This window comes from Oreochromis niloticus, linkage group LG18 (genome assembly GCF_001858045.2).
Source record: "Oreochromis niloticus isolate F11D_XX linkage group LG18, O_niloticus_UMD_NMBU, whole genome shotgun sequence".
NCBI classification, from domain to species: domain Eukaryota; kingdom Metazoa; phylum Chordata; class Actinopteri; order Cichliformes; family Cichlidae; genus Oreochromis; species Oreochromis niloticus.
This window is the reverse complement of record NC_031982.2, coordinates 165,931-187,926: the sequence shown is the minus strand read 5'-3', so window position 1 is coordinate 187,926 and position 21,996 is coordinate 165,931. Positions and strand designations below refer to the sequence as shown.

The 21,996-nt window shown below is 37.9% G+C and overlaps 1 protein-coding gene and 1 long non-coding RNA gene across 5 annotated transcripts; both read right to left on the bottom strand.

The window, feature by feature from the left end:
* Window positions 1–5,069: 5,069 nt before the first annotated feature.
* Window positions 5,070–11,536, bottom strand: cahz (carbonic anhydrase). The gene is made up of 7 exons (XM_003456728.5): window positions 11,118–11,536; window positions 9,765–9,962; window positions 8,940–9,058; window positions 8,696–8,788; window positions 8,496–8,558; window positions 8,172–8,327; window positions 5,070–6,537 (listed from the first exon to the last, which is right to left on the bottom strand). The coding sequence occupies exons 1-7, from the start codon at window positions 11,149–11,151 to the stop codon at window positions 6,418–6,420; spliced, it is 783 nt and encodes a 260-aa protein (XP_003456776.1). The 5' UTR covers window positions 11,152–11,536; the 3' UTR covers window positions 5,070–6,417.
* A 734-nt stretch (window positions 11,537–12,270) lies between these two features.
* On the bottom strand, window positions 12,271–15,808 carry LOC102077967 (uncharacterized). Of its 4 annotated transcripts, none has more exons than XR_003214742.1 (8): window positions 15,584–15,808; window positions 15,002–15,041; window positions 14,809–14,855; window positions 14,481–14,525; window positions 13,614–13,643; window positions 13,086–13,154; window positions 12,804–12,875; window positions 12,271–12,408 (listed from the first exon to the last, which is right to left on the bottom strand). It is a non-coding gene; the product is annotated as an uncharacterized LOC102077967 (long non-coding RNA). The 4 variants fall into 4 exon arrangements; XR_002057062.2 differs by having other exon boundaries at window positions 12,804–12,878; window positions 15,584–15,805; XR_002057063.2 differs by lacking the exon at window positions 15,002–15,041 and having other exon boundaries at window positions 12,804–12,878; window positions 15,584–15,805.
* Window positions 15,809–21,996: the final 6,188 nt, after the last annotated feature.

Genomic DNA, 21,996 nt, shown 5'->3' with positions numbered 1-21,996 from the left:
CAGCCTCAACATCGCATTTAATCTGTTATTAGACTCAATTGACTTCTCTCAAAATGTAAAAGAACCCACCCACCACTTTAATAAGTGTCTTTATCCTGTTTTCCTTCTCTCACCCCAACCGGTCACAGCAGATGGCCCCGCCCCTCCCTGAGCCTGGTTCTGCCGGAGGTTTCTTCCTGTTTAAAGGGAGGTTTTCCTTCCCACTGTCGCCAAAGTGCTTGCTCATAGGGGGTCATATGATTGTTGGGTTTTTCTCTGTATGTATTATTGTGCGATCTACTGTACAATATAAAGCGCCTTGAGGCGACTTCTGTTGTGATTTGGCGCTATATAAGTAAAATTGAATTGAATTGAATTAATTAGATCTTGTTTTAACATATGGCATAGAAACTGAACATTTAACAGTGTTTCCTGAAAACCCTCTGCTGTCTGATCATTTCCTGATAACATTTACATTTACAATAATTGATTACACAGCAGTGGAGAGTAGACTTTATCACAGTAGATGTCTTTCTGAAAGTGCTGTAACTAAGTTTAAGAATATAATCCACCCACTGTTATCATCTTCAATGCCCTGTACCAACATAGAGCAGAGCAGCTATCTGAACGCTACTCCAACAGAGGTCGATTATCTTGTTAATAATTTTACCTCCTCACTACGTACAACTCTGGATACTGTAGCTCCTGTGAAAACTAAGGCCTCAAACCAGAAGTACCTGACTCCGTGGTATAATTCTCAAACACGTAGCCTAAAGCAGATAACTCGTAAGCTGGTTAGATCATCATTTAGCCTGGAGAAATAGTTTGTTGCTTTATCAGAAAGCCCTCCGCAAAGCCAGAACATCTTACATCACTGATTGAAGAAAATAAGAACAACCCCACGTTTCTCTTCAGCACTGTAGCCAGGCTGACAAAAAGTCAGAGCTCTTTTGAGCCAACCATCCCTTTAACGTTAACTAGTAATGACTTCATGAACTTCTTAACAAAAAAATTTTTAATCATTAGAGAAAAAATTACCAATAATCATCCCACAGATATAACATTTTCTACAGCTACTTTCAGTACCATTGATATTCATTTAGACTTTTTCTCCAATTGATCTTTCTGAGTTAACTTCAATAATTACTTCCTCCAAACCATCAATGTGTCTTTTTGACCCCATTCCTACAAAACTGCTCATAGAAGTCCTGCCATTAATTAATTCTTCGATCTTAAATATGATCAACCTATCTCTAATAATCGGCTATGTACCACAGGCCTTCAAGCTGGCTGTAGTTAAACCTTTACTCAAAAAGCATCTCTAGACCCAGCAGTCTTAGCTAATTATAGGCCAATCTCCAACCTTCCTTTCATATCAAACATCCTTGAAAGAGTAGTTGTCAAACAGCTAACAGATCATCTGCAGAGGAATGGCTTATTTGAAGAGTTTCAGTCAGGTTTCAGAGCTCATCACAGCACAGAAACAGCTTTAGTGAAGGTTACAAATGATCTTCTTATGGCCTCTGACAGTGGACTCATCTCTGTGCTTGTCCTGCTAGACCTCAGTGCTGCGTTCGATACTGTCAACCATAATATCCTATTAGCGCGATTAGAGCACGCTGTAGGTATTACAGGTACTGCACTGCAGGGGTTTGTATCATATCTATCTAATAGACTGTGTCTGTGAAGGTTCTCAGTCATCCAGGTCATCGTAGTCAAAGGAGTTTGCAAAGAAAAGCGTCTGGACTTCTTTAAGTTGCTTGAAGCCGTTTCACCTCTCTTCCGAGAAGCTTCTTCAGTTCTAAGGTCAAATGGCCGAGAGTCCCAGATTTAAACTCAGTGGGAGTATCCCCCCAAGGAGGGACAAAGGACCCCCTGGTGATCCTCTAATCACATGCGCCCAGGTGTGAAAGCGGGTGTGGGACCTAATCAGCCAGGGTTTCTGGTGAGCCCATTGTGAAACCTGGCCCCACCTTGTCATGTGAATTCCTGAGGTCAGATGGCCCAGGATGTGAGTGGGCGTTAAGGCGTCTGGGGAGGGAACTCAAAACTGGATTATAGATGGCAGACAGTTGGTGTCGTAAACCACCGCCTCTGTTCAAAGATGGTTGCTCACAGTGGACATAGATGGCCTCTTTCACTCCTCTTTCAAACCATCTGTCCTCTCTGTCCAAAATGTGAACATTGGCATCCTCGAAAGAGTGTCCTTTATCCTTAAGATGCAGATGGACTGCTGCTTTTGCACAGAAAAGAAGATCAGACACCAGCGAGGGAGGATAAGAAAGACAGACGCAACAACGTTGTCATCCCCTATGTAGCCGGTGTATCAGAGAAACTCAGGAGAGTTTTCTCCAAGCACGACATCCCAGTGTACTTCAGACCCAGCAACACACTCAGACACAAACTGGTTCACCCGAAAGACAAAACTCCAAAACACAGACTTAACAACGTGGTGTATGCTGTACAGTGCAGTGAGGAATGCCCAGACCTCTACATTGGAGAGACCAAACAGCCACTTCACAAGCGCATGGCACAACATAGAAGAGCCACCTCCACAGGACAAGACTCAGCAGTCCATCTGCATCTTAAGGATAAAGGTCACTCTTTCGAGGATGCCAATGTTCACATTTTGGACAGAGAGGACAGATGGTTTGAAAGAGGAGTGAAAGAGGCCATCTATGTCCACTGTGAGTGACCATCTTTGAACAGAGGCGGTGGTTTACGACACCAACTGTCTGCCATCTATAATCCAGTTTTGAGTTCCCTCCCCAGACGCCTTAACGCCCACTCACATCCTGGGCCATCTGACCTCAGGAATTCACATGACAAGGTGGGGCCAGGTTTCACAATGGGCTCATCCGAAACCCTGGCTGATTAGGTCCCACACCCGCTTTCACACCTGGGCGCATGTGATTAGAGGATCACCAGGGGGTCCTTTGTCCCTCCTTGGGGGGATACTCCCACTGGGTTTAAATCTGGGACTCTCGGCCATTTGACCTTAGAACTGAAGAAGCTTCTCGGATGAGAGGTGAAACGTCTTCAAGCAACTTAAAGAAGTCCAGATGCTTTTCTTTGCAAACTCCTTTGACTATCTAATAGACTCCAATTTGTACATGTAAATGGAGAGTCCTCTTCACACACTAAGGTCAATTATGGTGTTCCACAGGGTTCAGTGCTAGGACCAATTCTGTTTACATTATACATGCTTCCCTTAGGCAGCATCATTAGAAGACATAGCATACATTTTCACTGCTATGCAGATGACACGCAGCTCTATCTGTCCATGAAGCCAGGTAACACACACCAATTAGTTAAACTGCAGGAATGCCTTAAAGACATAAAGACCTGGATGGCCGCTAACTTTCTGCTTCTTAATTCAGATCAAACTGAGGTTATTGTACTCGGCCCTGAAAATCTTAGAAATATGGTATCTAACCAGATTCTTACTCTGGATGGCATTACCTTGGCCTCCAGTAACACTGTGAGGAACCTTTGAATGATTTTTGACCTGTATACCTTATAATATAAAGCACCTTGAGGCAACTGTTGTTGTGATTTGGCGCTATATAAATAAAATTGAATTGAATCGAATTGAATTAAAAGCTTTCTTCCTTTCATGAATCAGCCTCTGAGCTGTTGAAGACCATGGTTTATAGCTGCAGACAATGTCCGTCAGTTCATTCATGTTTCTGGATGACTCCACAAACACCAAGCAGTCAGTACAGTCAAATTATCCCTGCAGGGCTAAAGAGGCATTGTTACTCCAAAACTTTATGTGGTGTTTCCTCACCTTCTCGCTCCTCAGCAGTCTTATAAACTGGCAGGAGATGCACCGTGTTGTGGTCAGAGGATCTGAGGGTGGGGCCTGCCACAGATGTATACGCACCTTTTATGGAACCATAACACAGATCCAGACTTTTATTGAAGTGTGTAAGACAGTTCACATGTTGATAGAAACTCCCCAATGTTTTCTTCAAATCACAGTGATTAAAGTCCCCCAGAATAATATTAGGGGCCTCAGGAAAGAGAGATTGGAGTGAGTACACAACGTTGGAGATGGTGTCAGCCGCAATCTTTGGGTTCGCTTTAGGATGAACACAATAGTGAAATTGGTCTGCAGGAATTCCCTCAGCAGGTACGGCCTCATAGACAGGGAAAGAAGCGCAATGTCCAGCAGACACACCTGTTCACGGATGATAAAGTTTTTACACCATTTCTAATTAATATATCAACACACCCCTCCTCTGTGAGATTTCCGAGTAACTCCGGAAATCAGCAGCTTTGCTTTTATGCTCAGCTCTTTCATCGTCACAACAGATTGGCACTGCCCCAATCCATTATTCAATCTCAAGCTCTGTTCTGATGATGAATGATATTGTGGATACAAGTGGTAGAAATGAGCTTTTCTGAAGGGTGGCTGGTGTTTCTCTTAGACATAGCACAACAAGTTCAGTGATTTAGGACAGAATGCTACTCCTGCACATTGAAAAGAGCCAGATGAAGTTGTACATGGAGCTGTTAGGATGCTTCATGGGAAACTCCAGGGAGAGATGTTCCAGGCCCTGTTGTAGACCCAGAACACGCTGGAGAGATTGGTGAGATTACGTCACCTGGCTAGGAAAGGCTTGGTATTGTCCTGAATGAGCTGCAGGCGGTGGCCGGGGAGAGAGAAGCCTGAGCTACTCCACTTAGCCTGCTTCCCAAGCAATCCAGACCCGAATAAGGAGGAGAAAATAAAAGCATGGATTTTGATATCTTGACAAAATATTTGACCAAAATGATGCAATTATTGCCTGTCTTTTTCGGATATACGGAAGATGAACAAAGTCAGAAGTATTCATTGTCTATTAATTTTGAATGTGTATAGAAAATTATGTGCTAATCCTTGATCCTTGGCTGATAATTCACTAAAAAAGTAAAAACCACACCTGCTAAATGATGCAAGTCAGAAGATCACTTTTATTCTTTAACAAGAGATTTTAAGATGAGTTTTCCTCTGGGAACCATGCATATATAAAATGAACTGTGGTAAATCCAGTTAATTCCCAAATAAGAGCAAATATTGCTGTGAAAGATGACAATAATACATATTTTTTTTAAATTGTTGCACTTTTCCATTTATTAAGTGAAAGATTCTCACAGGCATTTCCACGTGTAACGTGACTATAAGCAGTTAAACCTGTTTCACTATAGAGACACCCTAAAACAACTGATATGAAAAATAAAAGTAACATTGCTCTGGTCTCTCATAAATACCTGCTATTTATTTAAGCTTAGTTAAATGAAGAATACGCGAAAGGCACTGAAAGAAAGAGTAAAAAGGAAGAGTGCTCATAGACATAAAATGATGCCACTTTCTTTCCAATTTGTCTTAAAGACAGCAGTTAAGGCACCGTGGTGACCGGTAAACAAACAAACAAACCAAAGAAAGGAAGAATGGAAAAATAGCCTTCAAGACAGTGGTTAAGGCACTGTGGTGTCCGGTACACAAACAAACCAAAAAAAGGAAGAAAAGAAAATTAAATGACATGAATAAAATGTATTGTAGTGCCACTGAGAAGATAAGCCATATCCACAGGAATGCACATGGCCTTTGGTTGTACTACTGGTTAAAGCTAGATTAGACAGTCCTTAACAACAGACTTACTTCTGTTATCGTACCATAATGTACCATAAAGGGGTGGGTCAAAAGTCAAATCTACTTGCATAAAAGCACTACCTGATAGGTAGTGGCTCCAACTGCTGTATAGTGTGTAAAATGATGAGTATGACTACAGAAGAATGTCATATCCAAGTTCAGTCACTTCCTGTTTTTGCTGACCAGTTTACTGACCAGTGGCAGAATTAGCCATCGGTAAGCCTTTGACAATCTGAGCAGCTGTCTGCAGCACAATTCACAACACAATCAATTCATAGAAAGCTTCAAAATGTTGATAAAGGCAAAGTTTAAACACGAGGAAAGATTTAGAAGAGTTTAAGAAGAACATTAAGCAGACTTTTGTTTCATGAACAGGAAAGTGTTCATGAAAAGTTCATTTGTGCTTTATATGACTATTAAAAAGCAAACCTAGTCTACAGTGTCTTTTTGATGAAATTGATAACAGTAACTATATATTATTGTCTAGATATTAGATATTATTGTTTACTGATCATTAATACTTTCTGAAAAAAATCCTTATTTCAAAAGATTCTTAAATTATAAATAATAATTCACTTTGGAAAGATTTTGTTGTTGTATTTTTAACAATGCAGATACTGCAAAGAAAATCCATTTAATCTAATCTAACTAGAAGTCCTACATCATTGTTATTGGCTGTTACAATTTTCCATGTGATTTCAACAGAGCAAAAACAAAATAAGTAAAGCCTGCACACAGGGAACAGGAATGTTCACCAAAAGAAGAAGAAGCAACGAGAGGATCTGACAAGGAAGAAGGGCTTATTTGAAGGATGCGCGGACCAGGCGGCCCTTGAGAGGCTGTGGAGGGCGGTAGTTGTCCACCATGTAGCATGGAGCTTCTCCATCTCCGGTGAAGAGGAGGCTGCGAAACTTGGCCATCTAATGAGGAAGAAAAGTGGCAAAGGGAGAGTAATAAAAGATCATGTTTTCATGGACTTCTGCAGAATTATGGAGTTGCATTAGTAAAATTTCTTCAATCATCACCAAGAAGATTACCACATGATTGAGCAGAGGGACAAGTGAGAGGTGAATGTATACTCTGTAGTATCACCAAGGGCTGGTTATATTGATAACTTACAAAATTACACAGTCAGTGTTGCAATGTAACCAGTTACTGTCTCTAGTAAGCAAGTACACTACCTTTCAAAAAGTACTACATGATGTACATGACTTTTTAATTTTTTTATAGGTGAACAAAACCATTTCACCATGTCTAATGTTCCCACACAGACATATTTAACATACAGCTATTCAACTGTAATCATCATCTAAGCCTTATTTAAAATTAATGAAAGACATTTTCATTTATTATATAAAATAGCCTATTTTACATGTACGCTCACAGTGCAGTTCTACCCAACAGTAATACATGCATAAGCAAATGATAAACTTTGTAATGAAATAATGCTTCATCCACCTCACATCCACTGAAGTGTCATTAATTAATGTTACATGCAAGTCGTAGGTATGTGGGAGAGATCCATCCAAAAAAACTTTCCTCTTTAGCATTCCCTTATCATGTCAAATGGCTTTTCGGTCCAATTTGATGAAGGCATTGGTTTAACCAAACTGAAGCTAAAAGGACTTTTCTTCATACACTTTTTTGAGAACATTCACACCACTGTTTCACACAGGATTCCCAGGACAGGATTAGTTGAACATCAGTGTGCTAGGACTAAAATGTGGAATGAAAGATGTTAAACAATTAAATTACTAAAACAACGTGGAATAATCTCACTGCAGTGTATGTGTGTGTGAGAGAGAGAGAGAGAGAAAGAGAGAGAAAGAGAAATGCCTAAAGCAGTGAAATTGTTAAAATAACTATTTCACTGGGAGTCATTTAGCCTTTAGCTAGCTGGTGATCTTGAATTTACTTTAGCGGGCCAGTTTCCATTCATCTGTTGCACTGTATTTCAGTGTTACTGCACTGATTTCTACTTTGTGGAAAATAAGTATATCTATATATAAGCGTGTCTTATAAATGTATGAGCACATTTAATGATACAGGAGAACGCTTATTGCCACCTCTGTGTGAGTTTTGTGTCACATGAGGGTTACATTCATGAGTGCAGACTGGAGATGCAGGCAGTCAGTGTAATCTAAGTGAAACACCAGTTACTTAAGGTTTAGACCCACCCTACTCTAAAGTCTGATATGGCTTCTGTAACTTCACTCTTGACAGTGATAATGTTTGGATCAACATTCTGGCCCCCAAACCATGCACAAACACTAAATGAAATGTATAGTCATACAAACGTGTGTATGATTTTGCATATTTTCTTTTGACTAATACACTCACACCCTGACAGTGCTTGCTCGTTGAGGTTATATTATTGTTGGGATTTTCTTGGTATTATTGTAGGGTTATTGTAGGGTCTTACAATATAAAGAACCTTGGGTGACTGTTGTTGTGATATAATGCTATATAAATAAAATTGAATTGAATCAAATAGCTATAGCTAAACATTGCCTATGTGTGTGAAAGGGATGGGGTTGGGGGCCAAGATAAGTACTTGTGCAGGGCTGATGCTGATTGGCTCCTTAAGTACAATCCAGGTTACACTCTCTAGGAGGGGAGGAGTCGTCAAAGAGCCCTCGTAGGTCCAATAATCCAGGGAACCAGGAAGAAGAGTCTTTGGATCAAAGTTAGCAAAGGTTGTCTGCTTTCCCTGTAGGCATGAGGGAAGAGAAAAGGGAAGAAAGGAAAGACCAAAAGAAAAACCATGATAGTGGCATCATTAGTTTCCAACGCCTTTAAACTGCTCTGCACAAACAGTACGAGCACATTTGTTTTCAGCAAACCTGTATTTGAGCAATTCTGAGACAGCTGATTTTACCTTGGTCTTGATAGCATCCAAAGCATCCAGAACTTTCTGAAGGCGGGGGTTGGCAGCACCAATCTGGAACACAATGTGAAGACATAACATAATTTGATATTTAACATTTTTACTTTATTCATTTTGAACTTTTTACCCTCAGAATCCCAAGGCGATGAATATTGAATATCATTAAATGTGACTGATCACTGACGGTTCACCTTTAGAAATACCCCCACTACAGCAAGTCCATCAGGCTTTTCAGCTGCCTCTCCAAAACTGGGGTACTTAGTGTTCCAGTGCACCAAGTGAAGCTAACGAGAAAATCAAGCAAAGTTGGATTATTAATGCACAAATCTGAAGAAAATAAAGTGACAACTAAATAGTTGTTTACACAACAGACCCACAAAGTTGCAAATTGTGTGCAACCATTTTTAATTCTGTGCAGTGTCAAGATCTTCCTACCTCACAGGGGAACTTGATGCCATTGAGAGTGTGCTCAGAGCCTCTGTTGTCACTTCCTCCCCAGTGGAAATGAAACTGCTTCAGACGGTAGACTCCAGAAATGGGACCCCCAGTCAAGGCTAGTAAGAACAGAACATCATAATCATTGGGGCCACAGTCAGGAAAGGACAGATTTTGCATGTGTTGATCTTTCCTATCCAGAATTGAAAAAGCAAAAGACCCAGGATTTTCAGAGTCTGACCTGAATGAGGTTAACACTGGATTTTTAGTCTTTTCTGGTTCTCAATTTTTTGAACTCTTGGAACTGAGTAAAATGACTTAATTCTGTGTTTACTTTTACTTTTGTAATGACATGCAGTACACTGGATAAAAGGTGAACAGTAAAAGTACTAGTATAGTATAGTATAACAGGGTGGGGTACTGTAGATGTCTGTTGACCTGCAGATAATGAAATACAGCTGATTAGGATTAACTGCATGCTGACATCATCACTCTTATCTGCTACAGTACATACAGCAGGGGTGGATGCATAAACAAGACAGATAAAGCTAACTAATGCTAGGACCAACTGTAAATGTACAGAATGACATACACTTTAGAATTTTTTAATCAAAGACTCACATTTTCTGACCCTCTTCTACACAACTGCAATATAATGAATATTATATTATACTCATTATACTTTTGTCCATAAGGCTTTATAACTGAACAAAACATTGAGAAGATTGCAATGGACATCTAGACATTTATTCGATAATTTAGCCACATCTTACAAGACATGCCTTAATAACTAGATGAATATCTTTTTTGTGGCTCTGTACTTACTGGAGCTGTCTGTGTCATCCACAAAGTCCACCTGGAAGGAGTGCCCATTGTTCAGAATGCCCTTGGTGTTTGAGGGGTCGTACCTGATTTTCAGAGCCTTCAGAGAAGGGTCATAGTGAGCTTCTTTAGGGATTATGTTAATGGGAGACTGCCTGGGCCCATTAGCTAAGGGGAAATCTGCAGCCCATGTGTCAGGTCCTGCAAATACATGCATGCGTTAACATCACACCTTTGTCATACATTCCACATATGACTCTCCATGCTATACATAAGTATACTTAGAATTGTAAAATGCACCATTTCTATTGGTTTTTCAAACTGAAGTTAAATGTAAATCTACCAGGTTTATAACTAAGAAATGTAGAACTTATATTTAATTTCTCATTTCTGTTTATCAAGTACAAGGTCTCAAGGTCAAGGTGCTCACATCCTTTAGTTGAAAAATTAACACATTTTTAAACTATCATACTGCTACTGACCTAAATGAGAACCTTGATGTTGAAGTTGTTTAGTTAATAAAAGCAGCAGTACCACAATACATAAGATACGAATGACTTTCAAAGTATCTGAGTTCTTTCCATGGTAAATGGTAACAGTATGAAAACAGTGAGTATTGGAAATCTATTAAACTTGGCAAATAAATTGCTAGACCTCATTTGTAGATTAGATACAGAAAATTTCATAAAATTTGTAATGAAAGGTTGTAATAGTTAAGTCTATTTATAATCCATAAATTGTAGTTTTAAAAGCCATTTTATCAAGATAAGTTTCTTCCAAAATGTCCTCAGCTCTAAATCTCCACTTCACTTACACATATATACAACATTTTCCCATTTTATTCCTATCTATAACATCAAGGTATTATAGACAGGGAAAAATATTCTATAAATATATAATTAAATAAATATATTACTAAATAAATCATAACAGCCCGTTTTTATTTTGAACATAAAATTACAGAAAATGTGTCCCAGAGAAACAGTTATCTTAATTAATAAAACTAACAACTAACTTATCAAAACTAACAAAATTCCATATTTATTTTTTATAAAAAAAAAAACCGTTATAAAATCCATTCATTAAAATACAATTATGGTTATAATGTTTAATCATGAAGGAATAAATAAATAAGAACGCTTTGCTTCTGTAAACGAACAGGGTCTCTCTAGGTCTGCTCCTACCCCAGGCTTAGCCGCAGTGGTATATTGTTTAAGCAATGAAATTATTATTGAAAATTGACAAATTGTTGTTTGTAATATAGGCCACTGTCTACACAACTATATACAAAACAGAGTTGAGTGTGGCAGCATCTTCTCCTGCAGCAAACCCGGCAGGATGCTCTAAGATCCTCACCGTTGGTCGGTTCGTATCCCCATCCATGAGACATGGCTGCTCCAACTGTATGCTACCCTGGTACTGATTAATCCACGTCAGTCTGCAGGACAAAAAGGCGAAGGGTGATCTGGTAGCTACCACTCGCTTTATATACGCTGTGTTAGTCCTCACCCCGGTGGGTTTGGCTTGCCGCTTCTTAAGAGAGAACAGGGCAGCCATTCAGAGATGTGATGGTGGCGTCCTTTACTAACCCAGTCCTCCTGCTCGCCTCTGCTCCCCTCTGCTTTCCTCACGATATGCGGAGTCTCACTTTTGAAACGACGTGATGGCGATTTCTCAGCCCGCTCTCTCTTTCCCTGGCAGAGAAGGATTAGTACCTGATGCGCGCACATCCTGCACACATGTATCTCTTCTAGCACCCGGCTGCATGCCGATGCTGTCTTTCGGTGCTTCCAGCGGATCTGATATTGTGAAGCCTCTTGCGAGCTCTTGTTGGTGTAGCCTATTGCTTTGTGCACGGGATGTTCATGCCTTTGCACGCTCGGAGGAGCCTATTTGTGGACTGGAGGCTTCAGCCCCGCAGTTAAACCGTTACACACACGCACACTTTCCTACCAAAATAGCCCTAGTTTTCAATATCCTAAGCGAAACAGGTCAAACCGCACGGTAAAAAATATATTTTAAAATACATTTTGAAATATATTTATATATTTTGAAATGTATTTTAGCACATATATTTTTTGGCCATTTTTTGTATATTTTAAAATATATTTAAAAAATATATTTATAATATATTTTGAAATGTGTTTTAACACATATATTTTTTTGGCTGTTTTTTGATATTTTGAAATATATTTATAAAATATATTTAAAAATACAATTTAAACTTATTTAAAATCATTCAAAAATATATAAATTTAACCCTTCATATATTTCTAAGAAAACACATTCACATGTAACAGCTGAAAGAAATCTTTATTTGATGTTTAAAACATACATATAGCATATCAATCAAGCAAGGAATATTCATTTTATAATTTTATTCTCATTACATACTTAAACATTCTAAAAGAAACACACACACACATATACATATATGTGTGTGTGTGTGTATATATACATATATATATATATATATGTATATATATATATATATGTATACATATATGTGTGTGTGATTGTATGAACATAAGTCAACATACTTTAAATGTAATTTCTTTTCCTTTTCCAGCAGTCTCAGTTCCCCCAGCTTTCACTGCAATCCTCAAAGCCCTTCTGGACACATTGGGAAACCTCTTCCTTACCGCCACTGTAACAAACAAAAGTCACAGTTCTATTACTTTTATCAGAGTTAAAATAAAAATATGATTTATGTTAGCTGGCTTCATTTAGCAAACAGATATTTCTGTTTATATAGATACAGATATTAATACAGATATATTTTACCCATAATTTTACCTCTTTTTTTTCCTAGATGGAAAGTCTATCCAGTTCACATTACAGTAATGCTAACACCCCTTTTGGTCGTCTCTCCTTACCCTCCAGCATTCATAAATCTGTTGACCTTCTTTGTCTGAGACCAACCACTACAATGCATCATCACCTATTTGTATTGGTAACTTACTTTGCAACCTATTTTAATGGTTGCAAAGTAAGTTACTTGTGCTGTATGCAATTTTAGATACACAGAAAGTCTTCACTTACTATATATGGCTGTCATAGTGTCCTTATGAAGGGCAGTTCTTCACTCTGCGCCGATGTCCGTTTTGCTCTGTCCTCCTATAAAAAGCATGAACATTTGAGTGTTTGACTAGTTTTAGATTTCCAAAAGTCTGATATTTGTACAACTAAACATTCGAACCACAATGATATGCTATTGAGAGATACTTTTATGGGTACCTTTTGGTAAAGAAACTGGTGACAGAGTTGTAGGCTTTTTAGAATACTATTAGCTAACCATTTGAACTGACTTTCAACGCTGTTTACCTTTTAAATTGCTGTGGATCAAAATCTCCAGTGGGAAGGCGGCCATTAAAAGAACACGCACCATTGAACCTAAAAATAACAAAAAAAAAACAAAAAACAGAACAATATATAAGAGTCAGGTAATAAATCTCTTCTGAAACAATATAGTTCATTTTGGGTAAAAAACAAAACATTCCTCTAAAATATATATACTGACATCAGCAATCAACATCATGATTGTAATTATTTCCTTTTTAGTACATCTACTGCTGTGTGCATGTGTCAAGCACTACGACTGTATCTATGCATATAAATTCACCATATATATCCTGCAAAAATGTTTTGTTATAGTCAAAAAAGGCAAAGAAACAAAGGCATTCAATCAGAGGTGAGAAATTAATTGGGAATATCAATTATAGGTGAACTATTCTTTACCTACTAGCAATCAAGCTTCTTTAACCAAGAAGCTTGAAATATTTGATTGTAAAATAAAATAAATAAATAAATAATAATAAAAATAACATGATGTAATTAAAATGCACAACTTACATTAAGGAAATCTGCATTTGTAACCACAGGCTAAAAGTAAAACAGTAAATGTGTTAGTAATAGTACAGGTATTTGTAAAAAAAAAAAAAAAAAAAAAGAGGCAGTAACTGTGACTCTTCTAGTGGGATGCTAAATGCAGAGATTTATATTTACAGTATAATACTGCATATACAGGTAGTTGTGTTGTAAACTGTAACTGAATATTAGAGAATCTCAGAGAAATTAAATGTATTTATTTTTTGAATTTATCAATCATAAAACCGTCTGTTTTGAAGGCCTGTTATGATAACAACTTTTTGTTGGTCGGTATATTGCCCCATGAACAATTGCGACACGTTATGTCATTGTCATTTTAAGACCATTTTATGTCATTGAATGTATAATCATAATATAACACCATAATAATGCAAGATCTACACACTTTCAATTGACAAACCAACATCTAATTCTTAAAATAGTTAGATCATGGAAATTAGGTTTCAAAATATTAGATACCATAAAAACTTGAATAAATAGTAAATTTTCTAACAAATAGAAAACAACGTTATTTAATGTTATTGTGTTGTTATTATTATATTTTATTTTTGTAAATATAATGGCAGATAAATTGCATCATCAACAATTATTGAGGTCATGTACATGTATTGTGTGTTAAGTCGATATATCGATTATTGTGACAGGCCTACTGTTTTGGTATCATAACAAGCTTGTCAAACATGCATGACCACAAAGCAATGTCTAGTAGTACTGGTCTGAATGACAACAAACATAACTAGTGTTTTGGAAAATCTGTTAGAAAACAGTTATTTCAATAATTATGATTAGCATGTGACACAGACACTGCATAAAAACTACAACAACAAATACTTTAGGAGGATGGGGGAGGGCAGCATGAGGTTGAGACTTTGACATCTGTAAGAAACAAATTCATGTATTACAAACAAGTCACTTAAAAATACATTAATGTGGCAGACTGTTCCCTGTTCAGATGCAGTGTATAAGTACAATCAGGGCTGTCACAACAATGGGGTGGGGCCAAGTATATATAATTACATATAATATATGTGAATAAAGCAAGAATCTGTTTAGGTTAGTCACTGTGCTGACTGATGCTTGGTAGGTTTATATGATTGCGAACTGCACAAAAACAACAACAGCAACAACATTAATGACAATGACAAACAAAATTACTTACATTTATGTAAATCTGACATCAGGAAGATCTGCATTCGATTTCATGGGCTGAAATAAATAGGCAGAAACATTACTGCTAAAAAAACAAAAAACAAAAACTCTAAAAAGCCTAAAAATGACTTAAAAAAGCAAGGAAATGTGGAACATTGTAATTAGCGAACACTAATTAAGCATAACTGTGCTTTGTTTCTAACCTTGGTAAGTACTCTGTAGCCAGAAGGAGAGGTGGGATTTCTGTGAAAGCCAAATTAAATGTGAATAGGTTTTGATAGTTATTGTATATAACAAGTGTAAACAGTTTTATTTGTATTTTTTTCCCTTTCTGAGAAGGCAGAATAATAAGAAAAGGCAAAAGTACGTCACAATATAATTAATTAAATTACATATTTTGATTACCAAATTATGGAAGCGTGGAGCTGCTACCCAGGCAAAAGAAAAATAGAGCTATATCACGTTATAACGTGAAAAGTTTATTGTTCTAACATTATGCTTTTCATGTTTGTATAATATAATATCACGTTATTACAATATACATAATTATCACGTTCGCACAATATTGTACAGACGTGATAATTATGTACATTGTTCGTACAATGTTGTTCAAACATGTTGTTCAAACATGAAAATATTGTATAAACATGATAGTATATTGTTAGAACGATAAAGTTTTCACATTATAACGTGATATACTTATATTTCTCTTTTGCCTGGGCGGCAGCTCTACGCTTCCGTGCCAAATAAGCGAGAATAAAGTAATATTATATGAGAAAAGGCACCTGCTAGCTTGATGATGGAGGCTTCATAGACCGGCCACCCGCCTTTTGGCTCCTTGTCGCCACTCCACCAAATAAAGGTCCGTTTCCTCCATGCCGGCTAATTATTTATCCTCATTAACATCTCGTATATATTCAGTTGGCAGAATTGAGAATTTTACATCTTCCAAACACTTAATTAACGCGAACATAATCGGCTTGTTTCTTCCCGTCTCCCGTATCCGGCCGTTCCTCTCGCTGTCGGAATTCGCGCCTCAGAGACGTCGTTATTTTTCAAAAAAAAAAGAAAGAAAGAAAGAAACAGCAACAACTAATAAAGAGAGTTTTTGCACGCTCATTGCACATTTGTGGGAATGTTTAAATATTTAATTTTTATTAATTACTTTTCATTATATCTTTATTTTTTAAACCACCATGGCAATTCGCATGCGCATACTCTCCTGCACGCAAAGGGCTTTGGAGTTGACGTAATGCCGCAATGCATTGTGGGAGCGCAGCACCATCTTGGCAGGCCACGAATCAAAACAAGATTGCTACGAACCATTCTGAAACGTAGCTCAAAAGAAAATGACGGTATAGAGACAGATTGTGTCCAGATGCAAAGAGACGGTACTTGATTGGTGAAATGTGGACCCGTATGAAATACGGCCGTGGAGTAGAAACCCTGAAGACCAAACCGCTATTGACTTAGCATGATCTACTCTCATACCTTGTCTGTGGAGTCAGCTCATACACGGCGCACCAATTTCGCAGTTATAAATCTCTGGAGGCGCACATCCAATTCACCAAGGACTGGGTACAAGATTTGGCTATTTTTAAGCCTCCACGTTGTGAGTACGCCGTCATTCAAGCAAAGGTAAGTCAGCTCGAGTACTGCGAGTAAAATGCGTTTGATTCCCCCTGAACATTCAAATTAGTGCAGCATAAATTCATTCATGAGGGGGAAATTACAGTGAGAACATGTAGAGGCTCTGTTAGAGGGATAACATAGTGAGTTCAGTGCATTGATGTGACATTGTCCTAAGGATTTAGTTATTCTTTATGGTTAAAGAAATTGCCCTAATTAATTCATATTTATTATAAATAATCCTAATTACACATCTTGCTTCCTTGTTTGTGTCCTGTGTCACTAAAAATACATTCTGTTTTAGTTTTATACATTGATTAATGACCTGCAGAATCTCCTTATCATATTAGGTGTCCATAATTGTCACTTAAAGTCAAACATTATGTTTTCTCCCTCTTGAAAGTGATGACATCCTTGCATTACATACTTTAGGTTCATTTTTTGCTGATAGGTTTCTAAAAAGAAACAGGCAGATTTAGAAAGATGCAGTGTTCTATACATGGATACATAAAAACACTTTATTTATTATATTTATGATAAATGGATTTGAAAGTAGATAAAACACATTCATGTTGGCCTTGGCTTATTAAAGTTCTTGTCTTTAAATGAACTTTGTCTGTGTGTGTTTCAGGTACTGCACTCTTAAAGACTGAATTGCAGCATTGCAGCCATGGGTCACTGTGAGCATCACAGGGAAGGTTGAAGCCGCCCACTGCACCTGTATGGCCGGAGTCGTGGAGACCTGCAGCTCTTCTGTTTAATGTAGAAGCAACAGTGCAGATCTGTGGCACAAGGACTGTTACAGATGAACCTGCATACTGGGTTTTGCCTGGTAATATGACCAAGATACAGCCAGAGGTTGGCCATAAGATAGACTTCTCCTCTTCAGCTGCCCAAAAAAAGGTTCTTGATCAAAACATAAACAGACCATTCGTTGTGACAGGTAAAAGAAGCCGTCCTCAGAAAAGAAAAGTTCCACCTGCTACTGTGGAGGAGTTGGATCAACTGATGGGACAATATTTTCCAAGCATAGTTCTGTTCTGAATAACCCATAATGTTTTAATTTTAGGGGGCCATGTAAATACTTTGCATTTACTGAATATGTACTTACTAAGTAGCACTGTTCAAAAGTTGAATAAAGAAACAAAGAAATGTTTGCCTTTTTTAATTAAAAGCACTTTGTAGAACATCACATCAGTTACAAAGTAGAATCAATGTTATGTATAGTTTACAAATGACAAAATGTTCACATAAAATCATGACAGCATTTAAATAATATCACCCACTACTAGCATTCTGTAATTTACTGTCTCTTTTGAAAACTTATCACTACATAAACAGCACAAGACTTAAGAGTATTTAACAAGAGTATTTTTCCCTGGTTTTACTACCACACTGGGGCACATGTTCACCAAAACGCAGCAAACCTTTGCCATCTTATTCAGGAGGGTCACCTTTTTACTCACACATGGAAGAAGTAATCTGATTGGCATGGTGGTGTGTAGCATGTAGTTTGAAGCAGGGATTTCGTAGTGCCCCATGTGTAGTGTTGGAACCCAGTCAGGATTTGTTTCATTCATTTCATAGGCTGGTTTGCTGCAATAATGCCAAATAATTAGCAACTCTATAAATAGAAGGTAGTTCTGCATGTTTGTTCTAAGTTTGTGCTATGATCTCAGAGCGCATTGAAAATAAAACTAACAGGCTATAAAGAATAATATGAACTTATTTAGAACTTACCTGAATGAAAATACTGGAGCACACCAACAGATATCTGGGGATGGTAGAGAACTGAATATCAGCTCGTCTTGCAGCTGCTATCCAGGCTAGACGCCTACTTTTGGTAACATCCAACACATAAGCTCCCTCATGATGCTTCCAGGTGAGGAAACAATGGAAAGAGAGCCCGTTTTCAAGCTTATTCCTTTGCCAGTAGTGCAATCTAACATTACAACCGGCCACACAGCAAGCATTTGTTTGGCCTGCTAATATGGCGCCTCGACCAAAAATCCTGGCTACGCCCCATCCCGTAAGATCACGCTCCAGAGCCCTATTAACGTATGGATCTAGAAAGAAGACGCTGCATTTTTAACTCCGAGGGAGATGGAGAATGAGCCTATTTCCAAAAAAAGTGGAGTGTGTTCCTTTAAGTACTATACTGTATATATTGTCAAAAACTAAAGTGTACATAGCAGTTATTGTATCTTGTTTACTGTATCACTGACAGATAATTTCAAAGTCAATGAACGCTACATTATAGTGAGATATTGTGTAATGTGAAATACTGTAAGCAAATGAATAAACAACCTAATTCTTGCTAAACCTTTGACTCTGTTTTGTTTGAAACTGTTTTTTGCAAATGTGCATAAAGCATGTTACTTTTAGTATTATTATCATTATCATCATTATTGCACTAAATACATTTTAAATAAAGGATACTTTGAAATACATTCTACTGTAAGGTTGGAAATGTATTTTCTTCACCCTAAAATATGTTTTGAAATGTATTTTGGTTTGAAACAAATATATTTTCAATTTCAAAAATATATTTTTTTGAGCATCACAAATACAACATATATTTACCTTATATTTGAAATATATTTTGGCCAGGAAAAATGTATTTTTTTACCGTATGGGAAATAATATAATACACTGTAAACCCTAATACTCAAAGTGGTTGAGTTTTTCTTTTTTCAGTTTGAGTTAATTAAAGTAATTAAAGTTATTTTGATGAATAAGTACCAGTTAAAAATATGAACTCATTTAAATTATTTGTTTCAATTCAATAACAATAATTTTTGAAAGGTTTAGATATCTGACAGCAAACATAAAATAATTTTTAATTTTTAACATAAAGATTGGGTTCATTTTGATTTTGACATTGGACAATACAACAGAACTGCTTTGATTGGTAACTTGTAGGGTCTTAGATTTTTATTATTCTTTATATATTATAGATTGTGACTGGCCTTGCTTTCTTGTTGCCTGTATGGTGGGTGGAACTAACCCAATTTCAAGTGGCAGCACACCTGAGCAGTCCAGGCTCAGGTGTATAAAAAGCCCATAAACTAGCCCTGCCAGAACCTCTTGGGTTTCTTCTCTGCTTATTTTTCATGGATGCTGCTTAGCTGACAAAGTATTTCGGTTTTGTTTTTAGCACATGCTCTCTCAAATACCCTCTATGAATTCAGACATGATGTATTGATATGCTGTTCAAGCTATTTTTTGGTGTCTTTATTTTATTTAACTGAAATATCCTGAAATATCAGGGGTGGCTGTAGCTCAGGTGGTAGAGCAGGTCACCTATTAACAGGAAGGTTGGTGGTTCGCTCCAGTCTGCATGCCAAATATCCTTGCGCAAGATGCTCTTCTGGTTGCTCTTCAATCCATCCATTGGAGTGTGAATAAATGTATGAATGTTAGTTAGATAGCTGTGAAATGTGATTGGGTGAATGAACAAGTTGTGTAGAGTGCTCAGATAGAGTAGAAAAGCGCTATAAGAACCAGTCCATTTACCATCCAATGGCCTCCAAAGTCTATATGTGTTCTTGTTCTTTTTTTATCACATACATTGAGCCAGGTTGTGACAAATGGAGACTCGTCTGCACAATTATCTTGTTCTCAAGTTTTTTTTATGCTTAATTAAAAGCTTGGTGTGCTATTTTGTAAGACTTCAATGTTACATTTGTGTACACTAAATTGGCTAGTCGTATCTTTGGGCTTGCCTTTTGAGAAAGTCTGAGTTATTAGTCAGTTTGGTCATTTGTGGTTGATTGATATTCTGGGGACTATAACTGCTGAGTATTAGCTTCGGGAGGCCTTTGGAGAAAAGCAAACTTTGCCACATTAACTTGTTAAAACCAAATCAATGAACTTCAGAATTTTGAGTTGTTTTTTGGGTTACTTGCCTACTGAAAAACATACTGAGCTGATCTATACTAGAGGGTATCCATCTTGCTTTGGGGACATGCCTTCTAAAATCACTTGGATTGAACATATTTTGATGTGAGTAATGCAAAACTGATCCGGCAAAGATTTTAGTCTCTGAGGAAAAGAAAAAATTAATCATAAAGTCCAGTATATGGTAAGAAAATAACATTGCAGTAATGTCTTCATCAAGCTGGGCTTCCCCTTGTCTATTGATCAAAAAGTCAAAGTTGCCACAGTGTTTTACGGATTGAAGATAGCACAGTAACTAAGCCTGATTCGTATCCTTTACCCCACATTGGAGACTGTATTGACCAAGCTGGTGCAGCAGCGTATGTGAGCAAGTTTAAATTAATCTTTCACCTCAAAATATTACACACAATAGCCTACCCTATAGTAACAAATTAAGAAGAGTTTAAAATGAATCCAATTGAATTAAAAATTCAAAAGTATAACATGTGTATAAATATTCACAGCTTTTGCTTAATACTTTGTTAAAGCACCTTTGAGACCAATTACAGCCTTAAGTCTTTAAGTATAATGCAACAAAGCTTGGCACACCTATTTTTGCACAGTTTCTCACACTGATGATCTCAGCTGTAGCATGGCCTCTGACTATATATCTATTACACGTTCTTTTAATTTTATTCAGCATGTCTCTGGACCCACTCACTTTAAAAGCCACACCTTGGCCCTTGTGTTTTCTCTTGGCTTAGACGTAATCAATGTCTGTGTCAATGATGTGCAAGTAAGTGACCATTCTTTTGTTATTTTTAACTTTAGTTTTCCTCTGGACACACCACCATGAAATCTCATGATCCATGAGCAGTTCATAAATCAGGATTTTGCTCAGAAGTTTTCTGATTTGTTTGACCCAAATTTGATGAGGGGTTGCAATGACGCTGACATTGCTACACGGTGTTTTAACAATCACTGTTTGGAGATGTTGAATTCTGTGGACCCAACAGACATCCCAGAGGAGTTAAGTGAGGAGCTTGAGAGGCTCCCGAGAGTCGCTTCTTCGCATCAGTGGGTCTATGGACTCAAGGACTGTGTTCGTTGGCATGGCGGCTACGGACGTTCCCCTGAAACAGGGCCTCCATGCCCAGGGATTAGCTCAGGCCATAAGGACCTCCTGAGCCACGCAGTCTCCGATACAGCAGCCACGTCAGCAGCAACCCAGCAAGCCAGCATCACCTCCTCAGCCTTGGGGTCCAGAGCAGATTAAGATTGGCACCCTGAGGCTCCTCCCAGTGTGAGATTCACCAGCCTCACTTTTGCCTTCCAGCTCTCCAGTCATCATCCTAACGCAGCAGCGGGCCTGCTCTTCCTCACCATGTTCAGATTATTATTCCCCATTTGCATTTCTGGCCGGAATGTGAGCTGAGGACGGGAGTCAGCTGACCCAATGGTGTCATCGCCACTGGAAACAACAGCCTCTCCAGAGAGAGTCGCCGCTGGGCCACCAGATCAAACAGCGGAGGTGAGTAACAGAGGCTTCTTGCCACCAGGTCTCTTCAGAACCGAGAGAGCTGAGACTAAAACAGTACTGACTATAGATTCCGTATCAGTTCCATGTACCACCAGTCCAGCGGAGCTGGATTTCGAGGGTTTTGTTTCCAAGATGCCTAGTAAAAGAGAC